General features: G+C 52.2%; 1 protein-coding gene across 1 annotated transcript; it reads right to left on the bottom strand.

Annotated features, from left to right (window-relative positions):
• Window positions 1-1,035: 1,035 nt before the first annotated feature.
• Window positions 1,036-23,378, bottom strand: LOC143173597 (uncharacterized). The gene is made up of 8 exons (XM_076363861.1): window positions 23,369-23,378; window positions 22,171-22,326; window positions 17,762-17,833; window positions 16,403-16,468; window positions 14,687-14,794; window positions 13,742-13,889; window positions 13,440-13,555; window positions 1,036-1,139 (listed from the first exon to the last, which is right to left on the bottom strand). Exons 1-8 carry the CDS (start codon window positions 23,376-23,378, stop codon window positions 1,036-1,038), a joined length of 780 nt encoding a protein of 259 aa, XP_076219976.1.
• Between the last annotated feature and the right edge of the window lie 1,251 nt (window positions 23,379-24,629).

The raw sequence follows: 24,629 nt of genomic DNA, 5'->3' as shown, positions 1-24,629 counted from the left end.
ATGCTGATGTCTCTTTCTGCCTCTTCCTCCTCCTCATTATGCTTATCTACTGCTGCCTCCCCTTGCTCATCATTATGCTCTTGTCTCTTGCTGCCTCCTCCTTCTCCTCCTCCTCTTCTCTCCTCTTGCCTCATGTTGTCTCTTCCTCCTCCTCATCTACTTGCCTCCTCTTCCTGTTTTTTCATCCCGTTTCCTGCTGTTGCCTCCTATTGGTTCTTATCACTTTTGCCTTCTCTGGCCAGTACCCCCTGCTTTCATCCCCTGGTAACGCACTTAGCATCACTAGCGCCATTTTATGATGCAGGCAGCCATTCTCTCTGATCGAGCAGGTCACATATTGGTTCCCTTCCCCTCATTATCAGACCCTGACGGTCCTGTGCACTGAGTAGACAAACCAAACACATTCCTTCTTGCTGCCCCTACCAGCCTCAGGGTTCCTGGCCTGCAGGCCAATTACTCCCTCCCTTAGCAGACTTAAGGTCCCAGGCACCCGGCCAAGCAGGTGGTGTTAATGACCTCGTCACAGAACAGGGAAGCGCAACAGCACACAGAGCAGTGTCTCTAAAATCAAGCCGTTACAAGTCCTAAGTGGGGAACTTGGACCCCAACTGCTGCAGCGGGAAAGTGAGCGCCGTGACCCTCTGGGGACCAGGGACGCCTCCACCATCATCTGCTTCCTCTGAGGATTGAGTGAGTGACTCCTATTCTTTTATGTGATTTCTGAGTCTAGATTATGATTGTTATATTGATACAGGAAACCATGTCTTAAGATTTGACCTGATCTGCCGAGTGTCTAGGTGATTAGAAATCCTAAGTTAAATTAGCATCCAGGTCATTAGAAATTAGAAGTCACCTTATAAATTCTTATCAATCGCACTACATTCATTCTGCTTGTAGAAATCCCGTGCTGTTCTAATCATCAATTCGGTGCTCTACTAACCATAGTATCCTGTTAAGAAATAAAGCTTAATTGTAACTACAATTTAGTGTCGTTATCATTCTACCAAGGGTCCCTAAAAGAACCTGTCTGTCCCCTTAGTGTCGGGTGACACGCTTGCACACAGTTCTCCACCACGTGCCACAGAAGAAGGTGGCTCTCGATAGCTGCTTGTGCTTCAGCGCCTCGATCTTGACATCGTCTGTAAGGAGGAGGAACATCGTCACTGCCACAGCAGGCCAAATTTCCATGCAAGATACATAACAAAATTCTGGAGAAAAGGTCATTTATAGAAACAGCTCTTGGGAAGTCGCTTGTTCTGGGGGAGCTCAAGCTGTCCCCAAAACCTTTGGTGGCAATTGTCTACTTCTCCCAGCCCTTTCCAAGAAGCAGGGAGCACGCGACCCCCTGGACGTGGAGAGGGAAAGCAGAGGGTGGCCGCTGCCTTTTCACTGGGGATAATCACTGTGGGGAACGCAAGCTCCCGCAGCCATAACTCATCAATGTCCAGCTGGAAGATGGGTGTGTGAACCACAAGCACCTCTCATTTGCCATGGAATAGCTCCTGGACCGTAGCGAAGGTCCCGAGTCCTGCAACCAGGACACCCTGCCCAGGGAAAAGACAAAAAGGCATCCTTGGCACAGACCCAGCATCATCCCCTGTCTCTCTGCTTGGTCTCTCCACTCTGACCACAGGGAAGAGTGAAGCCCTCGGGGGTGCCGAATGCTTTCTCAGATGGGATCTGGACTTGGTTTCTCTCCTGGTTGGCCAAGAAGCTGCTCTGGGCACACAGGGTGGTCTTGGCGTGCTGCTGCAGTGCTCAGGGAGGGAGCTCTCAGGAGGACTGAATCCCTGCAGGGCGACGGCGACCAGGACACCAGCCCACCTTGTCCAGCTTCAGCTCTCCCAGGGTGTAATCAGACACAGCTCCCCACATAGCCACGATCTTTGGAAAGCAAGGCAAAGAGGTCTCAGGCTCCGAGCCAGCCAGCTCACAGACTCTCGACAAGCTCCTTGCGCTGGGCATGACAGATGCTGGTGGACACCAACAGCCCAGAAGAACATTGCCATGGCTGGGGAGCTGGGCTGTGCCCCCATTTCACACTGCCAGCTCCCCGAGAAAGCTGGCCCTGAATGGTGCCCCCTTTTGAGGAGACCGAGCCATGCCCACAGGAGACTAGGTGCTCAGGGCAGCCCCAGCACCAGGACCTGGCAGTCCTGGCAGCCACGTTGTCCCCCGAGCCCAGTGGGACCCTCAGGCAGAGCTCTTGTGGCAGCCCCAGCCATGTCCAGCCACCCCCACAGCTCAGCAATTACAGCTTTTGACAGCTGACAGCCCCAGTGAGACCCCTCAGGAAGAAGCTCCTGAAACCTTCACCCTTGGTGGAGAGCTGCAGGAGCGTGGGGTACAAGCAGCTCAGCTCCAAGTTGATGGCCACGGTGCAGCAGCCCTCCATCGTGCTTGCAGCTTGCCCTCACCTCAGCGAAAGGGATGCTCTTCACAGCTCCTCGCCCAAAACTCCTCTCCGACGTGCCGCTGCTGTCAGCAAGGGTCCTGCCTATCAGCGCGGGTCCCCCAGGGCAGCCCCGCTGCCTCCCGACCCTGCTCCTGGCTGTGCAGCAGCTTCAAAGGGCAGCAGTGGGGAGCCCCTGAGCAGTGGCCAGCAGCGCCCAGGCCTCGCCGGGAAGTGCCGGCACTGCTGCAGTGCTGGGGAGACCTCCCTGTGATGCAGTGCATCCCCTGTGACATCAGCCCACGTCATTTGGAGGTCCATTATGACACCAGCAGGGAAATGGCACAGCTGGGGAGAGAGGCGAGAGATTTCCCCTCTTCTCCTGGGAAACAGTCACCCCCCTTTCTCCCCAGTCCTTTTCCAAAAATCCCCTCTGCCCCCTGCACCAACATGTCTCTGCTACTGGGAGCCCGTCCAGGCAGGTGGGCTTTGGCAGTTGCCTGCGGTTGGGCTGTTTTCAAGAGATGGGATCGAAAGCCTGGGGGGTAGAACAGCCCCTCCCATGTTACCAAACACTCTCTGCTTTGTCTTGCTCTCATGGTAGGGGTAGGACGTGCTTCACTGTCCTCGTTTTGGCTGGGATGGAGTGAATTTTCTTCATAGCAGCCCATATGGTGCTGTGTTTTGGATTTGTGACCAAAACAGTCCTGATAAAGCACGGATGTTTCAGCTATTGCTGAACAGTGCTTGCACAGCGTCAAGGGCTTCTCTGCTCCTCACTCTGACCCACCAGCGAGTAGGCTGGGGGTGGGCAAGAAGTTGCGAGGGGACACAGCTGGGACAGCTGACCCCAACAGACCAAAGGGATATTCCATACCATAGGACGTCGTGCTCAGCACTGAAAGCTGGGGGGAGAAGGAGCAAGGTGGGGGGCCACAGTGGAGAGGACAGACCTGGCAACACCCCTCCAGCCTGCTGCTGGCCTAGCAGCAGCTCCGGCTGAAGGGACCTTACCAACACCTGCCCAGCCACCAGCCTGCTGCTGGCCTATCAGGGTCTGAGGAAGAAATGACCTCACAAGGAACTTCCAAGCCATTTGCATGCTGCTGGCCTATCACCTGCAGGGACAGAAGTGACCTCACAAGGAATAGCCAAGCCACGTGCCTGCTCTTACCCTATCAGCATCTCCGGCAGAAGAGACCTCACCAGCCCCCACCCCAGCCGTCACCTCGTTGCTGGCCCCTTGCCATCCCCCCAACCTGCCTCCCCTCTGCCCCTCCAGCTCTCGCCTCTCTGCGCTGTCGCTGGCAGGCACTGAGCACCTCAGTGCCAGCTGCTGCTCCTGACCAATCAGCTTCTTGCCACACCAGTGAGCTCACCACACGCCAGCGATGCCACCTTCCACCCCAGCGCCCCCTTGCCTGCCTCTGCCTGCCCCAGGGTCTAGCAAATGCAGCAGCCCCAGCATACGGGTGTACCTGATGGAAAAAAGGAAAAGTAAAAAGAAAAAAATCTTGGGGAACCTGGAGTTCTAGTTAAAATGACACCTCCTGCCCTAATCCACAAAGACCCTGACCGTGTTTGCTTTGTTCATATGGGGCGGAATAAAAAGGAAAAAGAAAAAGAAGCCAAGTCTGTTATGCAGAACAGCTTCTGTTCCAAGTTTTTGTAACCTGTAGAAAGATGCAGAGGCAGATACTGTTGCAACTACCATTGTAGATGTCATTTCTCCAGCGGTGTCTCTAATGCTATCTGCATCTGCAATGGTATCGGCAATGGCACGTGCATCTTCACAAGCATCTCCATCGGCAGCTGCATCGGAAATTGTGTTTGCATCTGCAATGGCATCTGCAACGGCAACTGCATCGGAAACGGCATGTGCCTGCCATTCCTGACAATGTTGAAGATGCAGACACCAAACCAATACAAGTGCAGATACAGACGCCATTTCAGACACTGCAGATGCAGATTCTGCTGCAGCTGCAGATACCGTTGCAGGAACCACTGCAGAGACCATTGCTGAGGCAAAGTCAGGTGCAGAGACCTTTGCAGACGCAGATGCCATTGCCGATGCAGTATCACTGAAGATGCAGAGGCCGTGGGAGACACTCACAGCATTACCAATGCCACTGCAGATGCAGACACCTTTGCAGCCGCAGACAGCATTGCAGATGCAGAGGCCATTGCAGATTTCATTGACAATGCCATGGCAGATAACACCCACAGATAGAATACCATTAGAAAAATACCCTTTCAATTGCAGATGCAATGGCAGATGCAATGGCAGACGCAGACACAATACACCCACCGTTAGCGATACAAGCACAGTCACAGACAGAATTACACAGACAATTAAGAGACACAAGACGAGCCACAGACACGAGTACACATTCTGTTACACCTATAAATACAGACGCTGATCTCATTCCTGATAGGGGTACCATTGCAGTGAGAGGAGCCGTTACACATCCAGGTAGCGATGCACATGCCGTTGAAGATACAGGGAGTATTGGCATCAGCACTGGTATCTGCAAGGGCATCAGCATCTTCAAGGGCATCTCCATTGGCAGTTCCATCTCAAACTGTACTTGCATCTGCAACGCCGCCATCTGCTGCTGCGGTAGCTGCAGCCAGAGAGAGGAGTGAGAATATGTGAGAGAAACAGCTATGCAGACACCAAGGTCAGAGAAGAAGGAGGGGAAGGAGGTGCTCCAGGTGCCGCAGCAGAGATTCCCCTGCAGCCCATGGTGAAGGGGAATCATGGTCTTCACCATGGTGAAGACCCTGGTGAGGCAGGTTGTCCCCCTGCAGCCCATGGAGGTTAACGGTGGAGCAGATATCCACCTGCAGCCGGAGGAGGAGGACCCCACGCCGGAGCAGCTGGATTCCCGAAGGAGGCTGTGACCCCGTGGGAAGCCCACACTGGAGCAGGCTCCTGGTAGGACCTGTGGGCCTGTGGAGAGAGGAGCCCACGCTGGAGCAGTCTGTTCCTGAAGGACTGCACCCCATGGAAAGGACCCATGCTGGAGCAGTTTGCGAAGAACTGCAGCCCGTGGGAAGGACTCATATTGGAGAAGTCTGTGGAGAACTATCTCCCGTGGGAGGGACCCCACGCTGGAGCAGGGGAAGAGTGTGAGGCGTCCTCCCCCTGAGGAGGAAGGAGCAGCAGAAACAACGTGTGACCAACAGACCACAACCCCCATTCCCCGTCCCCCTGCGCCGCTGAGAGGGGAGGAGGTAGAGAAAAACGGGACTGAAGTTAAGCCCGGGAAGAAGGGAGGGGTGAGGGGAAGGCGTTTTAAGAGTTAGTTTTTATTTCTCATTACCCTACTCTGATTTGATTGGCAATAAATTAAACTTATTTCCCCAAGTCGAGCCTGTTTTGCCCGTGACGGTAATTGGTGAGTGATCTCTCCCTGTCCTTATCTCAACCTAGGAGCCTTCCGTTATATTTTCTCTCCCCTGTCCAGCTGAGGAGGGGAGGGATAGAGCGGCTTTGGTGGGCACCTGGCATCCAGCCAGGGTCAACCCACCACAGGCCCTTATCAATTACACATTCTTTTATACTACTTGAAAACAGCCCAACCAATTTGTTAGGGAGAGATTTACTCCGCAAATTGCAGGCAAATTTAAACTCTCCCCCCAGGGCACCCAGCTCTGGATACCTTTCAAGAATTTATCTAAATTAGTTGCCGCATTACAGGAAGGCCCTAGAGACTTTGCCCTACCAAAAGAGCTGCAAAAACTCCCACCCCATATTCCTGGGTGGGATCCCACTGAAGTGGGACTCCTAAAATCCACAAAACCCGTTATCCTATGAACTAAAGAGGGTCCCCCACCTTCACTCAAACAATAGCCGTTATCTCATGAAGCCATTGAAGGGGTATCACCCCTATCCCAAAGCGTTTTATATCAAGGGATATTAAAAGAATGCCAACCACCATGTAAGACCCCTATTCTACCCATTAACAAAAACCTAAACCAGGCCTAGGCCTGGCTACCGATTTGTACAGGATCTAAGAAACATCAGCGACTGGGTAGAAATACCCCAGCCAATAGTGCCTCATCCATCAAGTATTATCACCTTAATCCCCCCAAACTCGAAATTTTGGACTCTGATTTATGCGCAGCTTTTTTTAGCATCCCCATTCACCTGGATTCCCAATATATTTTTGCTTTACTTGGATGTCAGGGCAAGTTCCTGGGACCCGATCACCTCAAGGATTTGCAGGGTCACCCACTATTTTTCTCAGATATGGCTCAAAGATTTACAAGAGAGAAAACTTGCAGGGCAATCTGTACTAGTATAATATGTTGATGATTTCCTAATACCTAGTCCTGACTCCCATACGTGCAAAGTCAATACTCCAGCATTATTGACTGCGTTGGCTGATAAAGGTCATAAAGTTTCTCCTAATAAACTCCAATTTTGTAAATCACCAGTGGAATATTGAAGATATATCTTAGAAAAAGGAACTCGACTTTTAACCCCAAATCATGTCCAAGCAACCCAAACTCAACCCACGAGTTTTCTCACTTTTACCCTTCCAATTCTCTCCCCCATCCCACCAGGGGGGAGTGAGCGGCTGTATGGTGCTTAGTTGCCGGCTGAGGTTAAACCACAACACTGAGCAAGGCCCTGGGTGCGGGGCTTAGCACAGGCGGTGTGGCCGAGGGCAGAGCCCAGGTGCCTGGCCGACGCCAGCGGCTCCCGTCACACAGCTCCCCCCTGCCCAGGGCTGTGGCTGGAGCACAGACAGACCCGCATTTTCAGAAAGACCTGCTGATCCAGAGCAAATCCAGGGCAGCTCCTCTCCTGTCCCTTCCCCTCCTGTCATATCTCCTCCCCTTCCCCCCGCTCCTCTCCCCTCCTTCCCTGAGCAGGCCCAGACCCCATGAGCGGACCGAGGGACGGCAGAGCTGTGCACACACCTTGTGCTGCTGAGAGAACAGCTCCAGGCGCAATGGCCCTTCTTGAAGGCCGTCTCTCCACAGGCCCAGTGTCCCGGCTGGCTGCGGAGCGAGCTGCGGTGGCAGAGGGCAGGGTGGGCACAGGGCGGCTCTGCGAGGAGAGGCCCAGGCTGCCCCTGCCCGCCTGGCAACAGCTGCGCCATTGGCCATGGCTGAGCCAATCAGCGGAGCCGGAGGTGGCCTGTCAGTCACAGCTGGCCTGGGGTGAGGCCGGAGGGGGCAGAGGCCAAGGGGCCTGAGGAGAAACAGGTGAGAGGTGGGCTGGGGGCAGCTGGGGTGAGGCAGGGAGCAGGGCCAGGGCCAGGCCGGGCCAGGACCAGGGGTGCTGCAGGCACAGGAGCAGGTATCTCATTTGAGAGAGCAGCGTCATTTTTAGGATCCAGCCAGTCGCTTTTAGAGTCCAAGCCACTTCTTGAGTGTCCAAACCCTCATTTTTGTGGTCCAAACCCCCAGAGAGTCCAAAGCTTTGGTTCTAGGGTTTGAAAGCCTCCTGTTGAGGGTCCAAACCCCCACTTTTAGGGCCCCTAGCTGGATTTTTATGGTCCAGTGACTCACTGGTAGGGTTTTAATGCCTCTTTTAGGGTAGAAAGCCTCATTTTTAGGTTCTAAACCTGTACCTTTAGGGTACAACTCGTACATTCTAGGGTCCAAAGTCTCAGCCTTAAGGTCCAAAACTGACTACAGAGCCCAAATTCTCTTTTTTGGGGCCCAAAGCCTCATTTTTAGGGTCCAACACCTCATTTTATGGTCCAAATGCTCCTTTTAAGGCCCAAAGCCTCGTTTTTAAGGTCCAAACCTTCATCTTAGGAGCCAAACCCTCATTTTTAGGACCCAAACCCACATTGTTCTGGCCCAAAGCCTCAACTTGAGGGATCAAAGCCTCATTTTTGGTTCCAAAGTCTCCTTTTAGATTCAAAAGTCTCATTTTTATGGTCCAAAGCCTCAGTTTTACTTTCCAAAGCCTCATTTTCAGGCTCCAAAGCAGCATTTTTAGGATCCAGCCAGTCGTTTTTATTGTCCAAGCTGCATCTTGAGTGTCCAAACCCTCATTTTTAGGGTCCAAACCCCTCCTTTAGGTCCCAAAGCCTCCTTTCTAGGTCCCCAAAGCCTCATTTTTAGGGTCTAACCTTCATTTATAAATTCCAAGCCTTGCTTTTAAGGTCCAAAGACTCATTGTAAGGGCCCATAGCATTGTTTTTAAGGCCCAAAGTCTGATTTTGAAGGTCCAAAGCCTCCATTTGAGAGGCCAAAGCCTTATTTATAGGGTCCAAAGGCTCATTTTTGGGCCCCATCCCTCATTTTCAGCTTCCAAAGCCTCCTTTTTTGAGGGCCCAAAGCCTCCTTTTGAGCCTCCAAAGACCCATTTTTAGGCCGCTGTCGTGGTTTAACCTCAGTCGGCAACTGAGCACCACGCAGCCGCTCGCTCACTTCCCCGCCCCACCCCCACCCCGGTGGGATGGGGGAGAGAATTGGAAGAGCACAAGTGAGAAAAACTCGTGGGTTGAGATAAAAACAGTTTAATAATTGAAATAAAATGATAATAATAATAATGATGTGATAATAATAATACTACACAAAGCAAGTGATGCACAGTACAATCACTCACCACCCGCCGACCGATGCCCAGCCAGTCCCCGAGCAGCGGCCCCCCCCGGCCAGGTTTCCCCAGTTTAGGTACTGAGCATGACGTCACATGGTATGGAATGTTTCGTTGGCCAGTTTGGCTGTGCCCCCTCCCAGCTTCTTGTGCACCTGCAGCCTTCTCAGTCGGTAGAGCATGGGAAACTAAAAAGTCCTTGGCTAGTGTAAGCTTTACCTAGCAACAGCTAAAACGTGGGTGCGTCATCAACTTTGTTCTCATCCTAAATCCAAAACACTGTACCAGCTACGAGGAAGGAAATTAACTCTATCTATCCCTGCCGAAACCAGGACAGGTGCAAAGCCTTAGTTTTTGGCACCAAAGCATCATTTTAAGGCACAAAACCTACTTTCAGGGTTCAAAGCCTCACTTTCATTTCCAAAGCCCCATTTTTAGGGCCCAAAGCCCCATTCTTAAGGCCCAAACCCTCCTTTTGAGGGTACAAAGCCCTCTTTTACAGCTCGAAGCCTCCATTGGAGTGCCCAAAGCCCTACATTCGGGACCAAAGCTTCATTTCTGGGGGCCAGCGAGGAACCAATAGGTTCCCCCCTGTTGCAGGGTCCAAAGTGTCCTTTGTACCATCTGGCCCATCCTTTTTTGTGCCCAAAGCGCCATTTTTAGGGCCAAAAGCCTCATTTTTAGGGTCCAAACCTGTCTTATTGCCCATAGCCTTTTTTTAGGGCCCACAGTTTCATTTTGAGGGTCCAAACCCTCATTTTTTCAGGCAGAAGGCTTCTTTTTAGGCTCCAAAGCTACATTTAGAGTGTCCAAATCCTCATGTTTGCTTTCCAAAGTCTTAGCTTTGCCTTCCAAAGCAATATTTTAGGCTCCAAAGCTTCATTTCTACGGTCCAAAGGCTCAGTTTTAGTTTGCAAAGTCTCCTTTTAGAGTCCAAAGCCGCTTTCTGTGTTTCCAAAGCCTCATTTTCAGGCTCCAAGGGCTCGGTTTTAGGATCCAGCCAGTCATTTTCAGGGTCCAAGCCACATCTGGAGTGTCCAAACCCTCATTTTTAGGGTCCAAACCCCTGTTTTAGGGCCCAATGCCACATTGTTATAGTCAAAAGCTTTGATTCCACAGTGAAATCCTCGTTTTTATCGTCCAAACCCTAATTTTAAAGGGTCCAAACTCTCATTGATAAGTTCCAAGCCCCGTGCTTCAGGTTCAAAGGCTCATGTTGAGTGCCCACAGTGTAATTTTTAAGGCCCCAAGTCTGATTTTGAAGGTCCAAAGCCTCATTTTGAGAGTCCAAAGCCTTATTTATAGGGTCCAAGGGCTATTTTCAGCCCCAAACCCTCATTTTTAGCTTCCAAAGCCGCCTTTTTAGAGACCAAAGCCCTGTTTATCGGGTCCAAAGGCTCATTTTCGGGCCCAAAGCCTCATCTGTAGCTTCCAAAGCTGCCTTTTCTGGGACTAAAGCCTCATATTTAGGATCCAACACCTCATTTTATGGTCCAAATGCTCATTTTAAGACCCAAAGCCTCATTTTTACGGCCCAAAGCCTCACTTTTAGGGATCAAAGCCTCGTTTTAGGGTCCAAAGTCTCTTTTTAGGCTCCAAAACTTCATTTCTATGGTCCAAAGGCTCAGTTTCAGTTTGCAAAGTCTCCTTTTAGAGTCCAAAGCCGCTTTCTGTGTTTCCAAAGCCTCATTTTCAGGCTCCAAAGGCTCGGTTTTAGGATCCAGCCAGTCGTTTTCAGGGTCCAAGCCACATCTGGAGTGTCCAAACCCTCATTTTTATGCTCCAAACCCTTCTGCTGGGCCCAATGCCATATTTTCAGGGTCCAAAGCTTTGATTCTAGAGTTGAAAGCTTCATTTTACATCCCACAGCCTCACTTTTAGTGTACAAACCCCCATTTACAAGTTCCAAACCCCACTTATAAGGTCCAGAGACTCATTTCCAGGGCCCAGAGCATCATTTTGAAGCACCGAAGTCTGATTTTGAAGGTCCAAAGCCTCGGTTTTAGAGTCCAAAGCCTTACTTATAGGGCCCAAACCTGTCTTTAAGGAACAATAGCCTTTTTTTAGGACACACACTTTCATTTTTAGTGTCTAAGCCCTCACTTCTATGGCAGAAAATCTCATTTTAGGCTCCAAAGCCTCATTTCTATGGTCCAAAGGCTCCGTTTCAGTTTACAAAGTCTCACTTTTAGAGTCCAAAGCTGCATTTTTCATCTCTGAAGCCTCATTTTCAGTCTCCAAAGCGGCATTTTTAGGATCCAGCCAGTCGTTTTCAGGGTCCAAGCCGCATCCTGAGTTTCCAAGCCCTCATTTTTATGGTCCAAATCCCTCTTTTAGGGCTCAAAGCTTCATTTTTAGGGTGCAAAGCTTTGATTCTAAAGTTCAAAATTTCCTTTTTATGGTCCAAAGCCTCATTTTTATGGTCGGTAGTTCCCACGTGTGCCCCAATACGAAGTTCAGCCCAGAATTTGTGACTTCCTGGGTTTGCTGCTGTAACAACCTGGACAATTGTGCTATTGCTCTGTATTTAGCACCCACACCCCGAGTGGATGGAGTCAGGCCCTCTCAGGAGACAGCTGAACCTTGCTCTCCCCCTTCGCCTTTTCTCCAGTATGGGCACCGCTTGCATGCCTCCAGATTTCAGGACTTGTCTCCCACTTATGGCCCCCTGCAAGACTGCTCAGTACCTGGATTGCTTTGAAAAAAATTCATATATGCCAGTGTGGTGGGCTTCCCCGAGGTTGGACAGCACTGCCAAGAATCAGAGAAAGGTGAAGCCTCAGCATGGCTCAGGCACAGAGGATGCAGAAGGACCGTGCAGGTTCCCTCTAAGCCCGTGCCTGATCCGTCAGTGAATCCCTTTGGACCTCAGTTCACAGGAGGGATCCCCCTCTGTTGTGCCTAGGGCCTCTAGGGACTCACGGCAAGCTCTGGGATGCAGGTACTGAGGGAGGCACATTCGATCAAGAGTCACATTTCCCATCATCTGCTGAGCGCGGTTCAGATGGCCTCGTTCCCAAAATGGCAAAGTGCTGAAGTTCCTGTGAACTGGGTGTGGTGGGAGGTGAGCAATATCTCGCTGCATGCACAGAGGGTTACGAGCGTCTCTCTGACACACTGCTGGCAATAACCTCCACACACCAGAGACAAGAGTCGCCCTCAGAGAGCTGTTCCTGGCATCTTCTAGAACACTTTCTCTGTACTGAGAGCTTCAGGTTTGGCTGCTGACACCATGTGCAATAGCGGGCACCGGGAGAAGAGCCTGCAGGCACACACACATACTGCGTATGGGAGTGCACAGGCACTCAGGTCAGCAGCCGGGCCGATTGGGTGACACGGGGTGCTCCGCACAGGAGGAGGAGCGCTGGGACGAGGTACTTGTAAAGCCCAGCAAGGCAGCCTAGAACAATGTATAAAGCCTTTTCTGCATGGCTCCTGTACCCTCCAGTCGCAACTGCAGAGCAGAGTTGTGATAAGACTGGCTTTGTGGTCTGCCCTTTGTGTCATCTGACATGCTCCGAGAAGACCCTCACAAGTCAGACTCCACGGCAGCCTTAACGGGATCTGCTGTATTTGGCCACCGTGACTTTAGATGTATTCCAAAGGTGTTCCTCCCCTTTGTTGACAGTCTGCAAAGCTTAACCTCCTTCTTTTTACATCATCATCATCATTATTATTACTGTTATTATTATTATTATTTCATTGTATTCTGTTCCATTTTTAATGCCTCCCTTGTTACTAATATCACATTCCTTCCACTCCCTCTCCCACCTAGCCCTGCTCCAGCTTCCTGCTCATTTACCATCTCCGATGTCTGGGGTGGGAGGCACTGCTCCAGCCCCACAGCCTCTGCCACCACGTCAGCCCTCCTTGATGTGCTCAGCGCTGGACGGCCATCCTTCCCAGCACCTCCTTCCCTCTCTGCCCAGTCCATCCTGACTGAGGGCAGCATCCCAAGCAAGCTCAAGGACAACCCTTCACACCTCAAGGCGCACCAGCACGTCCCCATTCTGGTGGATGAAAGCCTTGTTGACAGCCCCAGCTGGGAAACCAGGCTGATGCTGGGACGAAGGGGACCCTCACTGGAGTGCAGGTCTCTGACAGCTTCTCTCACAGATCCAGCACTGCTCCCAGCTCTGCGCATTGTAACTCGACGGAGGCAGACAAAACAGCCAAGGGCTCACTGCTTTTGGCCAAAGTATATTTATTATTTATTCTAAAAATCATCATCTTCTGATGTACAGTATCCCTGTTGGTACTGGTAACAGGGACACCAGAAGGGGTTAGGCTGAGGTGAGTCCAGTGAAATGCAGGTGTCCAGTGAAGAGGCACCATCAGTGAGAGAGCAGCTGGGACAAGTGGGCAGAGGTGAGGGGTCTGCGTTCATGCTCCTGTACAGCTGGGCGAGCTCTGCTGCAAAGATCCACGGTGACGGGCTGGAGCTGTTGTTGAAAATCTCATTTGCTTGGGCTACCTCACCCTTTTTTGTTCCTTCTCCCGACTCTGCTTTGCCTGTATCTCTAGTTTGATCTTCCCTTTTCCAGGCAGAGTCAGTATTGGCTTGTCCCGCTGCTTCTTCGTCTCTCTGGGTCCTTCTGTACAAATGGGTTTCAGAAAAGACTACTCGTTGATACGCATTAAGAGGCCAGTTAAAAAGATCTTACAGCAGAAATCTCAGCAGAGTACTGCCAGCAGCTGCCTTGGCACTCCAGGATACTCTAACTGCAAATACCCCATTGACAACTGCAGCAATATACAACTCTGGGGAAAAGCCAACTCACGGGTCTCTCTTCCTCCGCCGTGAAATGACTATGCAAGATACCACTATCCCAGACAGCAGCACACCCAAGGCTGCCACCGTCACTGGGATATAGTACTTGCGCAGCTCTTCACGATCAGCAGCCTCAGCCTTTTTCCCAGCGTCTGCCCCTGGAGGAGAAGAGACAATGCCACAAGTTACTGTGCTACGGATAATCTCAGAGTGTGCTTCACATGCCCAAGAGATTCTCCTTTTCAGTGGTTGGTGCCTCTGGCTCTGGTGTCTTAGCACCAGAGGACAAGAAGGGTCGTTTAAACTTCTCATGGAGAAGAGCCTGCGTGCCAGCGAGCAGCTGCACCAGCGCTACCCGTCTGTTCCTCCGGGCTGCAGGCCAGGGCTGTGTGCTGGGGACCTGCGGTTCATCCAAGGAGAGCACTGCAGGGATGCAACAGAAATGCTCCTGTTTTCCCAAGCGGACATCTCCCGAGCACTCCCCTCCAGGGCGTCCCCGCGGCTGAAAGACAGGATCCAGCCCACGGGCTATTGCCTGGCTCCTGCGGTGCCACCTTCTCGTCACCCCCAGCCCCGATGCACACGCTGGGGGAAGGCTGGCCCCGGGACAGCGTCGTGCAGGGCTGGGTTGTAGCTCTCAGGTGGCCTCATTCCCAAAAGGGCAAAGTTCCTAAATTCCTGGGAAGTGGGTGTGGTGGGAGGTGAGCAATCTCTAACCACATCCAGAGAGGTCTATGAGCGTCTCTCTGGCACGCTGCTGGCAATAATCTCCACACACCAGAGACGACAGTCGTCCTCAGAGAGCCACTCCTGGCTTCTTTGACAACACCTTCTCTGCACTAACACCCAGGTTTGGCTGCCGGCATGACATGCAAGAGTGGGCTCCGGGGGAAAAGCCTGCAGGCACACAGTGATTCTGACTGGTGACAGCGGGTGACCACAGGACAGCAATTACCTGGCGTGCCGGCTTCTTGCATTGCCTCTCTCTCTTCATCTGAGACTGGCACTGTGTGACTGCTTCCCTTCTGAAAGGCCTGCTTCTGCAGAGTCTCACGGTCCGTCTCTTTAGAAAGAAAGCAGGACAGTTTAATGAGAAGTAAGCGTTCCTCATCAGGAGCACGATACCTTCAGGAGGCAATACTCTCCAAACACGTTAATAAAGCTTAGAAACAAAGCCTGGGCTTTTGGGGGTGCATCTAGTCCAAACACTGTGTCATTCATAGAGAAAAAATTAAGCACGTGACACTTCTCACTTTACCAACACAGACAGCAAAACCTGACCTGCTGGGAAACCAGGAAACTGCATGCGATCTTCTTGCTCCCATTACATGTAGTGCATTTTTGGCAAACTGCAAGATGATGCTAAATTACTTCCTTCAAAGAGGATGGGAAAAAGCTGCAGCCAGTTCAGCTGGGGAAAGAGCCCTTCTGAGAAGCACGTCCCACCATGCCAGCTCCATCACACGGGAAGGGTAACAGACACACACGGTGGACTGAACCCCAAGCTCTTGCAACCATGTTCTGGGCAATTTCACAAGCGGCAGTGAAGAGCCCACTGTCCCCCAAAACAAGAGGAAAACCACAGCCAAGTTTTCTGAAATGCAACTAGAAACAGAGAGCTAAACCACCCACGACTGAATTAACCGAATGAACCACTCAAGGCCGCCTTCAAGTTAGGTGTCCAGCATCAAGCTGGGTGTCCAGCTCCGACCCACCCCTGACCCCAAGGTGTCACCGAGAGTCTGCAGACATCAAGGACAGCAGTGCGGCTGGACCAGGCTGTGAAGCCTGGGCTGCTCCGATCCTGGCCAGGGGATCGATCCTGCCTGTAGGCCAGGCAAAGCCTGCCAGTCCCAGTGACACAAATCTGCCTGCGCATCCCCTCCGCCACCCAAGGGCCCTCTCCCCTCCAGCAACTGGCAGGGTGCTGGCCCTCTCATGGCTCACGAGCTATTAGCTCCTCCGCAAGTCCCTCACGCACTCTGGGAGCACCACCAACAGTCACACTCGTCCCACCACAGCTATCGGTCTGCAGGCTGAAAATCAATCACAGACAGAAATGCCTACGAAATCAGCATCTGCACCTGACTTCCAACATTAGGAAAGGGCAGCCAAGACTTCTTGGGACATCATTCCTGCCTGGAACTTGCCCATGGGCTGCGCATGAGCTGAACACAAATTCAGCACACGCCAGTTCCTGACATCTGGATACCAGCATCTGCACAAAGCAGCTCTGGCCAGCAGTGGTACAACTAGGGCAGCAGCTGTCCCTGGGGCTCAGCTTGAACCACAACTGGTAGCAGATGCCGTGCTGGACCATCTCTGTGGCTCACCAGCCCATGCAAGGCGTGAAATCGAGTGTCACTGCAGCGAGGCTCTGACTGATCCTTTCCTGCCGTGTAGGCTACAGCACGTCCATACATGAATCTAAAACCTCAGCTTCCCAAGTCGTACGGTTAACAGAGTGAAATATACTAACCAGGGGCTGCTTTCTCCAAGTCTTTCAGGATTTCCCTTGGAACTTCAGATACCTTTTGGGAATACTTCCCTATTTTAGCTTTAGACTTTCCCCTTGAGGACACTAACAGAAAGCATGAAGGTAAATGTCACATGAATAAAATATTGAAAATGAGTGCTTATTCTGTGAAGTCAGTAAAGACTGACTACTCACCCTTGGGATGCCAGCTGGGATCCAGCACGGGATTCAGCCAAGAAAAAGCCCTCCCTCTGGCCACATCTGCAACCAAACACCCACGAGAAGTTACCATCACACGTTCTGATCTACATCGTCACAACTGAATAGCAGAACACATAAGGGGGTCACGTAATGACATGGCACACCCATGCAGGTCTGTAGTCTCACACCTGCAGAGGCACCTGCCTGACTGGACTTTGAGCTGGCAGCTCTCAAAAGGAAGCAAAAAGCCTTGACATACCCACACGACCTCCCTGCGGGTCAGTCCTGGAACCCAGCCAGGAAGCTGGATAACCATCGTCTGCAACCACATCCGTAAACGAACACAGGACAGAGCAGGTCCCGTGAAATATTTCAATATACTTCTTCAGATCTGAACGACAGTGAATGCAGTTCAAACACGGGACTACCCCAGAGCATTCCACTCTCCCTTCCGCTCAGGAGCATCTTGCAAACATTTACCAGGTGCCTGCAGTGGCCACTAAGCAGGCATGGAGCTGTCCGGAGAAAGAACTCCCTGGAGCTCACACCAGCTCTAAACTCAACCCCAGCGTGCCTGCTGGCTTTGCAGCAGGCGCTGGAAGCAGTGCAGGGGTGGAGCAGCTGGCAAAGACAGCTTCGCAAGGCAGAGCCCCCCGGGGCACATCACTGAGCTGGACCCATTTCCAAAGCTGCGGAGGGGCCTGATGACCTCTTGGCTGGGACCTGGCAGCTTTCAAAGTACTGTCTCCAGGCCACGTGCAACACCCCTCAAGCACCAGACGGACAAACATAGGGCCGCTCAGGGCCTTCTTACCAGGAGACCTCTCACGCACACAAAAGGAAGCCCGCACTAAAGTGGGAGCATGTAGCACCAGAGGAAAAAATGATTATTCTTGTAGAGAAGAGCCTGCTGGCCACTGGAAGGCTGAACTATCTGGGATGCCCTCTGGGATGCCCCCCAGGCTCAGGAACAGGATTCCCCTGAGTGGCTTGATCAACATGGACTGCAGGAACCAAACAGGTAATCAAACACAGGTGAGAAGAGTTTCCACTGCATGTTGTGATCTACTTCTTCCTTAGTCACCTGCAGTGACTGGAAGCGGGTGAGGTAAATGACACGGGACACGTACAAAGGTGTAGGTTCCCACAGCTAAAAAGGAACATGGGTGACCTTTTTGCCAAGACCTAGCAGCTCTTCAGGTAAAGAAATATTCATGACTCATCTGTGCAACACCCCCAAGGCACAAAAAGCTCTTGGAAGGCCTTAAGAGGATCTTAGGTAAAATTGCACATGAATAACCTATTAAAACCTAAGTGCTTACTCCCTCAAGCAGACAGACATTGGCAACTTACCTCTGGGACGCCCCCAAGGCTCATAACCAGGATCCAGCTGAGAAGCTCGATAAGCACTGCCAATGCCATCATCTGGAATCAAGCACAGATCAGAGAAGTTTCCATGCACGCAGAGGAAGGAGGAAACTGGAGGAAAAAGTGATCGTCCATGCTTCTCGTGGAGAAGAGCCTGTGAAAGGCTGCACCAGCACTACCCCTGCACATTCCTGCGGGCTGGGGACCTGCGGTTCATCCAAGGGGAGCAGGGCTGCAGGACTAGAGCAGAAACACTCCTGTTTTCCTGAGCGGAAATCTCCTGAGCACGCCTGTCTGGGATGTGCAGCATGGCACGGGGTTGGGTGACAGGGAGGGCCCCATGGGGACTCAGCACCAGGTTTCTTACCCCACGCCGCCGCTCCCGCCCCCCCTGCTCACTCTGAAAATGTCCCTGAAGCAGCCCCAGCCTCTCTACGCCTCTACACAGGGTGTCTGCCCCCCCCGCCCACACCGTGGTGCCTGCCTGGCTCGCCCGGCCCGGCCCAGCCCAGCTGCTCTCCTGGGCCCAGCCCTAGCTCTGGCCCCACTGCCGCCCCGCTGAGGTGTGGTGGATGCCACGACGCACTGCTCGGGGCTGGGTGCTGGCCCCCTGCCTGCCTACCTGCTCCCTGCACTCGTCTTGGAGCAGCCTGGGCATCCCAGGCTTGCAGGGCCACCAGGAGGAGGAGGAGGAAGTGGGTGAGAACCATGGCCCCCCACATTCGCACCATGCTGCTGCCGCTGCTGCTGCTGCCGCCACTGCTGGAGCATTGCCTGCAGCTGGCGTGGCACAGCACATCAAAGCAGGGCTCTGTGACCTCATGGCCCCATCGGGCCACGCCCTCTGCCAGGCCTCCCCGACGTACACCCGTTGCCAGTGAATTACTGAATCTGCACACTATTGCATTTCCTTGTTCTACACGAGTGTGGAAGGAGCAGAAGTGGAGAAGGGTGGACCTATTTTGGGAGGCAGCACTGCGTACGGCAGTGCACAGGCCCTCGGGTCTTGCTTCCCAGAAATCAATCAATATCAAAAGCTCTGAGGGAAGACTGCATAAAAAAGCCAATTTCAAGTGCCTTTACTTGCTACTATTTTTGTCAGGCAGCGTTCTATGAAGAAATTAGCTTTTCCCGCTAGTTTTGCTACAGCTTCATTACCTTTAAAGACATCAATTCTTACCTCTGCTACTCCAATACAGCCTCACAGCCCAGCAAAATCATACTTCAGGTAGGAAACCTTCACCATACAAAGACGGGCACGCTACAGGCATACGTTACTCTCAAAAAACAGACTCTTTCAACCACTATTCCACTTGCTTACCGAAGTTGAGAGCGCCTTAGAAAACAACAAAAAAGCAGGGTTCTTATTCACATTTTATGGAGCCCATTCTATCAGCTGTTCAACATTAAGTCCAACTCCAGTCTGAACCCCAGAATAAGAAATGCCATCTTACAATTTCCAGGGAAAGGAAGGGCTTTGAAGTGGTAAGATCAGAAAACGTTCGTGAAAGCAGAGTCATGCAAGTACACATCCCTTATCACAGACCACCTACCCCGTTACCTAAGTCATGTCCTCAGCTAATTTGCAGCCACTGACATCTGGAAAATAGCACTCAGTCTCTTGTTCATTAGTGCTGAGCACGTAGGTTGGAATTGGAGCTGGGAAGAAAACCATATGCAGCCAGTCTGGCTTCATTTGAGTACATTAGGACAACTTCAGTTCACATTTACTAGGAAGCACAGCAGGTCCCATCCGTCCCTCCAGACCCCAACACCAGTCCTGTGCAGCGTCCCGAGGAGCAGTAAGAGCAGAACAAGAAACCTTCTTTCAAAATAAGGCCCACAGCCTGCTCTTTCAACAAGATGCATAGAGCAGCAGCTGAGAATAACCTCTGCTTTAACTACACCTAGCTCTGCCATCTACATAAGGAGACCAGCTCCTAAATGATCCCCAGCCGTAGAAACACAGATCTTCCCTAGGGCAATGCTAAAGGAAATACCAGAGCACGGGGACACCTGGTCATTCAGTTTAAGCTGAGGGGGAGAAGGACAGAGGACTAGAAAGAAACAAATCAGACGAGAGAAGACAGAGGAGCCGAGAGAGAAAGAAACATACAGGGAAAAGGCTAGAGAGATGGAGAAATGAAGACAAATAGGGACGAGGAGCCCTGACGAGACACGGAGAAAGAAAAAGTAGGGTCGAGGAGCAGGACAGAGGGGCAGTGGCGGGGGGAGGACAAGAAGGAGGAAGAGGGGATAGAGAAAGACAGGGACAGGGAGCGGGATGTACAGATGGAGAGAGAAAAAGAAGGACAGGGAACAGAACAAAAGGACTGAGAAATAAAGAGAGGGTAAGATCTGGATGAAGAGACCAAGAAGGCGGGGGCGGAAATAGCAATGAGCTATTGCAAATAGCAATGAGCTCCCTTGAGCTAGGACAAAGGGAAAGACAGGCAAAAATAAGAGACATGGAGCAGGACACAGATGGAGGTAAAGAAGCCTGGACTGGGCAGCAGGAGAGAGAGATGAAGACCAAAAAACCAGCACTGGGCTGCAGGACAAAGATGGAGTGAGGAATAGCAGCGACAGGGAGCAGGACAGAGTGAGAAAGAGAGTGGAAAACCTGAAGCGTGAGCAGGACAGAAAAATAGGGCGGGGGAGAGACAGGGAGAAGGACAGAGAAACGGAGAGGGAATGAGAGGGGCAGGGAGCAGGACAGAGAGATGGAGCAGAAAGGGGAAAAGCGATGGGCAGCAGGACAAAGGGGAGGAGAGACAAGGACAGGGAGCAGGACAAAGGGATGGCAGAGGAAAAAATAGTGACGGGCTGCAGGACTGAGATGGAGGAATTAAAGGCACAGGGAGCAAGAGAGAGTGACAGAGAGAGAGAAAAGGAACAGGGGGCAGGACAGCATTGGAGGACAAACCCAACTGTGATGGGCAGCGGGACAGAGAGATGGAGAAAGAAAAAACAGAGCAAGAGAGAGATGAAAGAAGGAGCAGCCAGCTGGACAAGGGGATATAGTGAGAAAGGATGGGACAGGGAAGGGGACAGAGAGAGAAAGACAGAAAAGAGAAAAAGGACAGAAGGACAGCAAGAGGGAAAAAGGGACGGGGATCTGGACAGAGCTGGAGAAAGAAGCAGCAGGGAAAGAGGAAAAGAGGCAGGGAGAGGGAGCCGGAAAGAGAAAGGAAAATAAGGGCCAGGGGCAGGATAGAGATTGCAAAAAAAGCCTGGGGCGGGCAGCAAGACAGAGAGGGAGTAAAAAAAGGACACAGGCAGGGATAGGGGCAGGGAGCAGGACAGAGGGATATAGCGAGAAACAATGGGGCAGGGAGCAGGACAGACCAACAGACAAGAATAACGACAAAGAGGAAGAGAAAACCAAGGCCGGTGAGCAGCCCCGAGAGCTGGAGAAAGGGAGAGGGGTATCAGGAGCCCTGCAGAGAGATGGAGGAGGGTGGGGGGAATGGTCAGGGAGCAGCAGAGAGGGACAGAGAGAGGGGAGGTGAACAGGAAGGAGGACAGGGACAGTGGGATACAGAATGAAAAAACAGCGGCAGTGAACAGGACAGAGCAGTGGAGAGAGAGAAAGAAAGAAGCAGAAGGAATGAGGGAGAGGGGAGGACAAGGACAGGGAGCAGGACATACAGGCAGAAAGAGACAAAAGACGGGGAACAGGCCAGAGAGACTATGGGGGGAAAGAGAGGGGTGCAGATCAGGACAAAGAGATGGAGAAGGAAAAAACCACGATGGCCTGCAGGACAGAGAGAGACAGGAAAAAAGAGGCACAGGGGGCAGGAAAGAGGGGCGATGAGGAAGGGAAAGGGAAAGGTAGGATGAGAGAGGGAGGCACTTGGAGAAAAGAGAAAGGCGGGACAGGGAGCAGAGCACAATAATAGAGAGGAAGAAAGGCACAGGGGAGCAAGAAAAATTACACAGAGGGAAAGGGGAGGGGTCAGGGAGGTACTGAGATGCAGAAGAGGGGTGACATGGCCCCAAGGGCCCAGGACTCACTGGAGCTCTGACTCCCTGCTCCGCCAGGCAAATTTTACAGTTCAGGCACTTCTTTCCATGTCTGTCTTTTCCTCCCTTCCTCTTCTGTAGCTCCAGTTGCTTGCCTGTCCTCCACCTAAGAGAACGTATTGGTGTCTCACAGCTCTTACAACATGAGGCTTCCTGGATACACAGCCATGCACACACACGCACACACACACTACATGGCCGTACTGTAATTTTCCTTCCTTATACCCCGCGGTGCACGTTGGCGATCTGGTCTGCTGAGGACTACTCAGAGGGACCCTTCCTCACCCAGAGAGGCCAGCTGCCTCTTGCCTGCAGCTGGAGGCAGCAGCTGGCGGGATCCCCTTCACTTCATTCTCCAGCTGCTTTACCTTTTTCTGGCTTCTTCAGCTTCAGCCGCGGCAGCTCCTCTGCAAAGCCAGTAGTTGTCCACGTGTCCCTTTTCGCCCACGCCGCCAGGAGAGCAAGGCCAGAGACAGCCCACGCAAACCAGAGCCAGATGCAGCCTGAGAGGCCCTGGCCCTCACCTCAGCCGAGCCACAGCTGGAGCAGAGACTGCACCTCCCGAGAGCAACATGGCTGCCTGGCAGCCCTGTGCCCCAGGCCTACAGCTCCCAGCATGCTGCGGGGTGCTCCTTCCTGCCGTCTGATCCTGCGGGGACACCGTCCCCCCCGGCCCGGCCCCGCCCCCCCGAGGCCCCGGCCATCTGCCCCGGAGCTGCCCAGGCCCAGGCCCCGGAGCCCAGGTGGAGCAGGGAGGAGGGGGAGGAGAGGGGGAGAGAGCGGCAGAGAGGGGTGGGGCAGGGTGGTGGGGTGGCCAGGGAGGGATGGGAGACAGAGAGAGGGACGGGAGACGGAGAGAGGGACGAGGAGAACAGGGGGGAGCTGGGCAGGGAGTGGAGGAAGGAGAAATACTGGTGAGGAGCCGGCACAAGGGTAGAGAGGGAAAGAGATGGAGGGAGGGGGGACAGCGGGGAGCAGGAAGAAAAACAGCGATAAGCAGCCGGAGAGAGGGAGGGAGAGAGAAGGAGAAGGGCAGGAAGGAGGGCAGAGGGACGGTCAGACACAGGCAGGGTGAGGGAGCGGGACAGGGGGGCAGAGAGACAGAAGAGGCAGCAGGAGAGGGGAGTGACAGAGAAATGGGACAGGGAGCAGGACAGAGGGACAGAGGGGAAAGGGTGAGAGGGAAAAGGAAAGGGAGAGAGGAAGAGAGAGGCCGGGAGAGAGAGCAGGACACAGAGCAAGAGAAGGACAGGAAAGTGATGGAAAACAAGGAATGTATTTGGTTAATTAAGGCTATATAATTTGTGATACATATAGCTTCTTATATATACTCTGACATGTGTTTAATAAGGAACAGATGTTTGCGTAAATCATTAACTATGTCCTTCTGAAGACAAAAGAACACAGGAACCACAAAACAACCTTAAGATTAGATAATGAGAGGATCCGACAAGTGGAGAGGAACATCCCAACAGTCAACAACATAGTTAAAGATAAGGACAAAAAATATTCAAGGATCAGCAGAAACCTGGTGCCAACTAGGTGAAAGGGGACGAGGAAGACTACCAGCCTTCATCGGAACGACCCCAGCCCCGAATTATTTAGAAGATCTGCGCAGGCACAACTAATTAGCATAAGAAGCGGGGGTAGGCGTGGTCAGATAATAAATATGTATAGGCATTATTAGAATATTGATTATTCAATTTTATAAATATCATGTGACTTTTGTCGTAGGCATGCACGATAGGCGGAGAGATCCCCCGTGCATCCAGCGCGCTGCAAATAAAGAATATACTACTCGAACGAATTTGTGAAACAAAAGAATCCAGAGAGACTGAGAAACGGGGATGTGGATGAGGACCAGGAGGCGGAGAAGGACAGAACAGCGATGGCGGCCAGGATGGAGACGGAGGAAGAGCAAAAGGGGATGGGGAGCAGCACGGAGGCCCAGAGAGAAGAGAGAAGGCCCAGCCAGCTGAGCAGGGGAGACAGGCAGGAAAGAGGGGAGAGGCTGCAGGACAGAGAGGGAAAATAAGGCCAGGAAGGCAGACACTGCGATAGAAAAAAGAGAGGGGTGGGAGCGGGGGAGAGATAGAATCATAGAATCATAGAATCACTGAGGTTGGAAAAGACCTCTAAGATCATCGAGTCCAACCGTCAACCCAACACCACCATGTCCACTAAACCATGTCCCTAAGTGCCTCATCTACTCGTCTTTTAAATACCTCCAGGGATGGGGACTCAGCCACTTCCCTGGGCAGCCTGTTCCAATGTTTAACCACTCTTTCACTAAAGAAATTTTTCCTTACATCCAATCTAAACCTCCCCTGGCACAACTTGAGGCCATTTCCTCTTGTCCTATCGCTTGTTACTTGGGAGAAGAGACCAACACCGACCTCGCTACAACCTCCTTTCAGGTAGTTGTAGAGAGCGATGAGGTCTCCCCTGAGCCTCCTTTTCTCCAGGCTAAACAACCCCAGTTCCCTCAGCCGCTCCTCATAAGACTTGTTCTCCAGACCCCTCACCAGCCTCGTTGCCCTTCTCTGGACACGCTCCAGCACCTCGATGTCCTTCTTGTAGTGAGGGGCCAAATATGTAGAGATATGTAGAGAAAGAGAAAAATAGCAACAGGCTATAGGGCAGACAGGGAGGAATTAGAAAAGACAGACAGGGAGCCGGACAGAGAAAGAAAAAAATAGCGATGGGCTAAAGACAGAGAGGGAGGAATTAAAAACTGGGGCAGGGAGCTGGACAGAGAGCGATGGGGGGAGACCAAAACTAGCAATTATGGGCAACTGCCCCCATTTCTTGAGCATTCCCCAGGAAC

The sequence above is a fragment of the Aptenodytes patagonicus genome, unplaced genomic scaffold, assembly GCF_965638725.1.
Source record: "Aptenodytes patagonicus unplaced genomic scaffold, bAptPat1.pri.cur scaffold_166, whole genome shotgun sequence".
Taxonomy (NCBI): domain Eukaryota; kingdom Metazoa; phylum Chordata; class Aves; order Sphenisciformes; family Spheniscidae; genus Aptenodytes; species Aptenodytes patagonicus.
This window is presented reverse-complemented; position numbering and strand designations above follow the sequence as displayed.

Bases quoted from the DNA above. Each gene is read 5' to 3' on its own strand.
- LOC143173597 (XM_076363861.1), bottom strand. The intron at 16,469-17,761 runs GTAAGTTGCCAA...GTTTGGTTGCAG, and splicing joins GCCTTGGGGGCGTCCCAGAG to ATGTGGCCAGAGGGAGGGCT. The intron at 13,556-13,741 runs GTGAGTTGGCTT...CCATTTGTACAG, and splicing joins CGGCGGAGGAAGAGAGACCC to AAGGACCCAGAGAGACGAAG.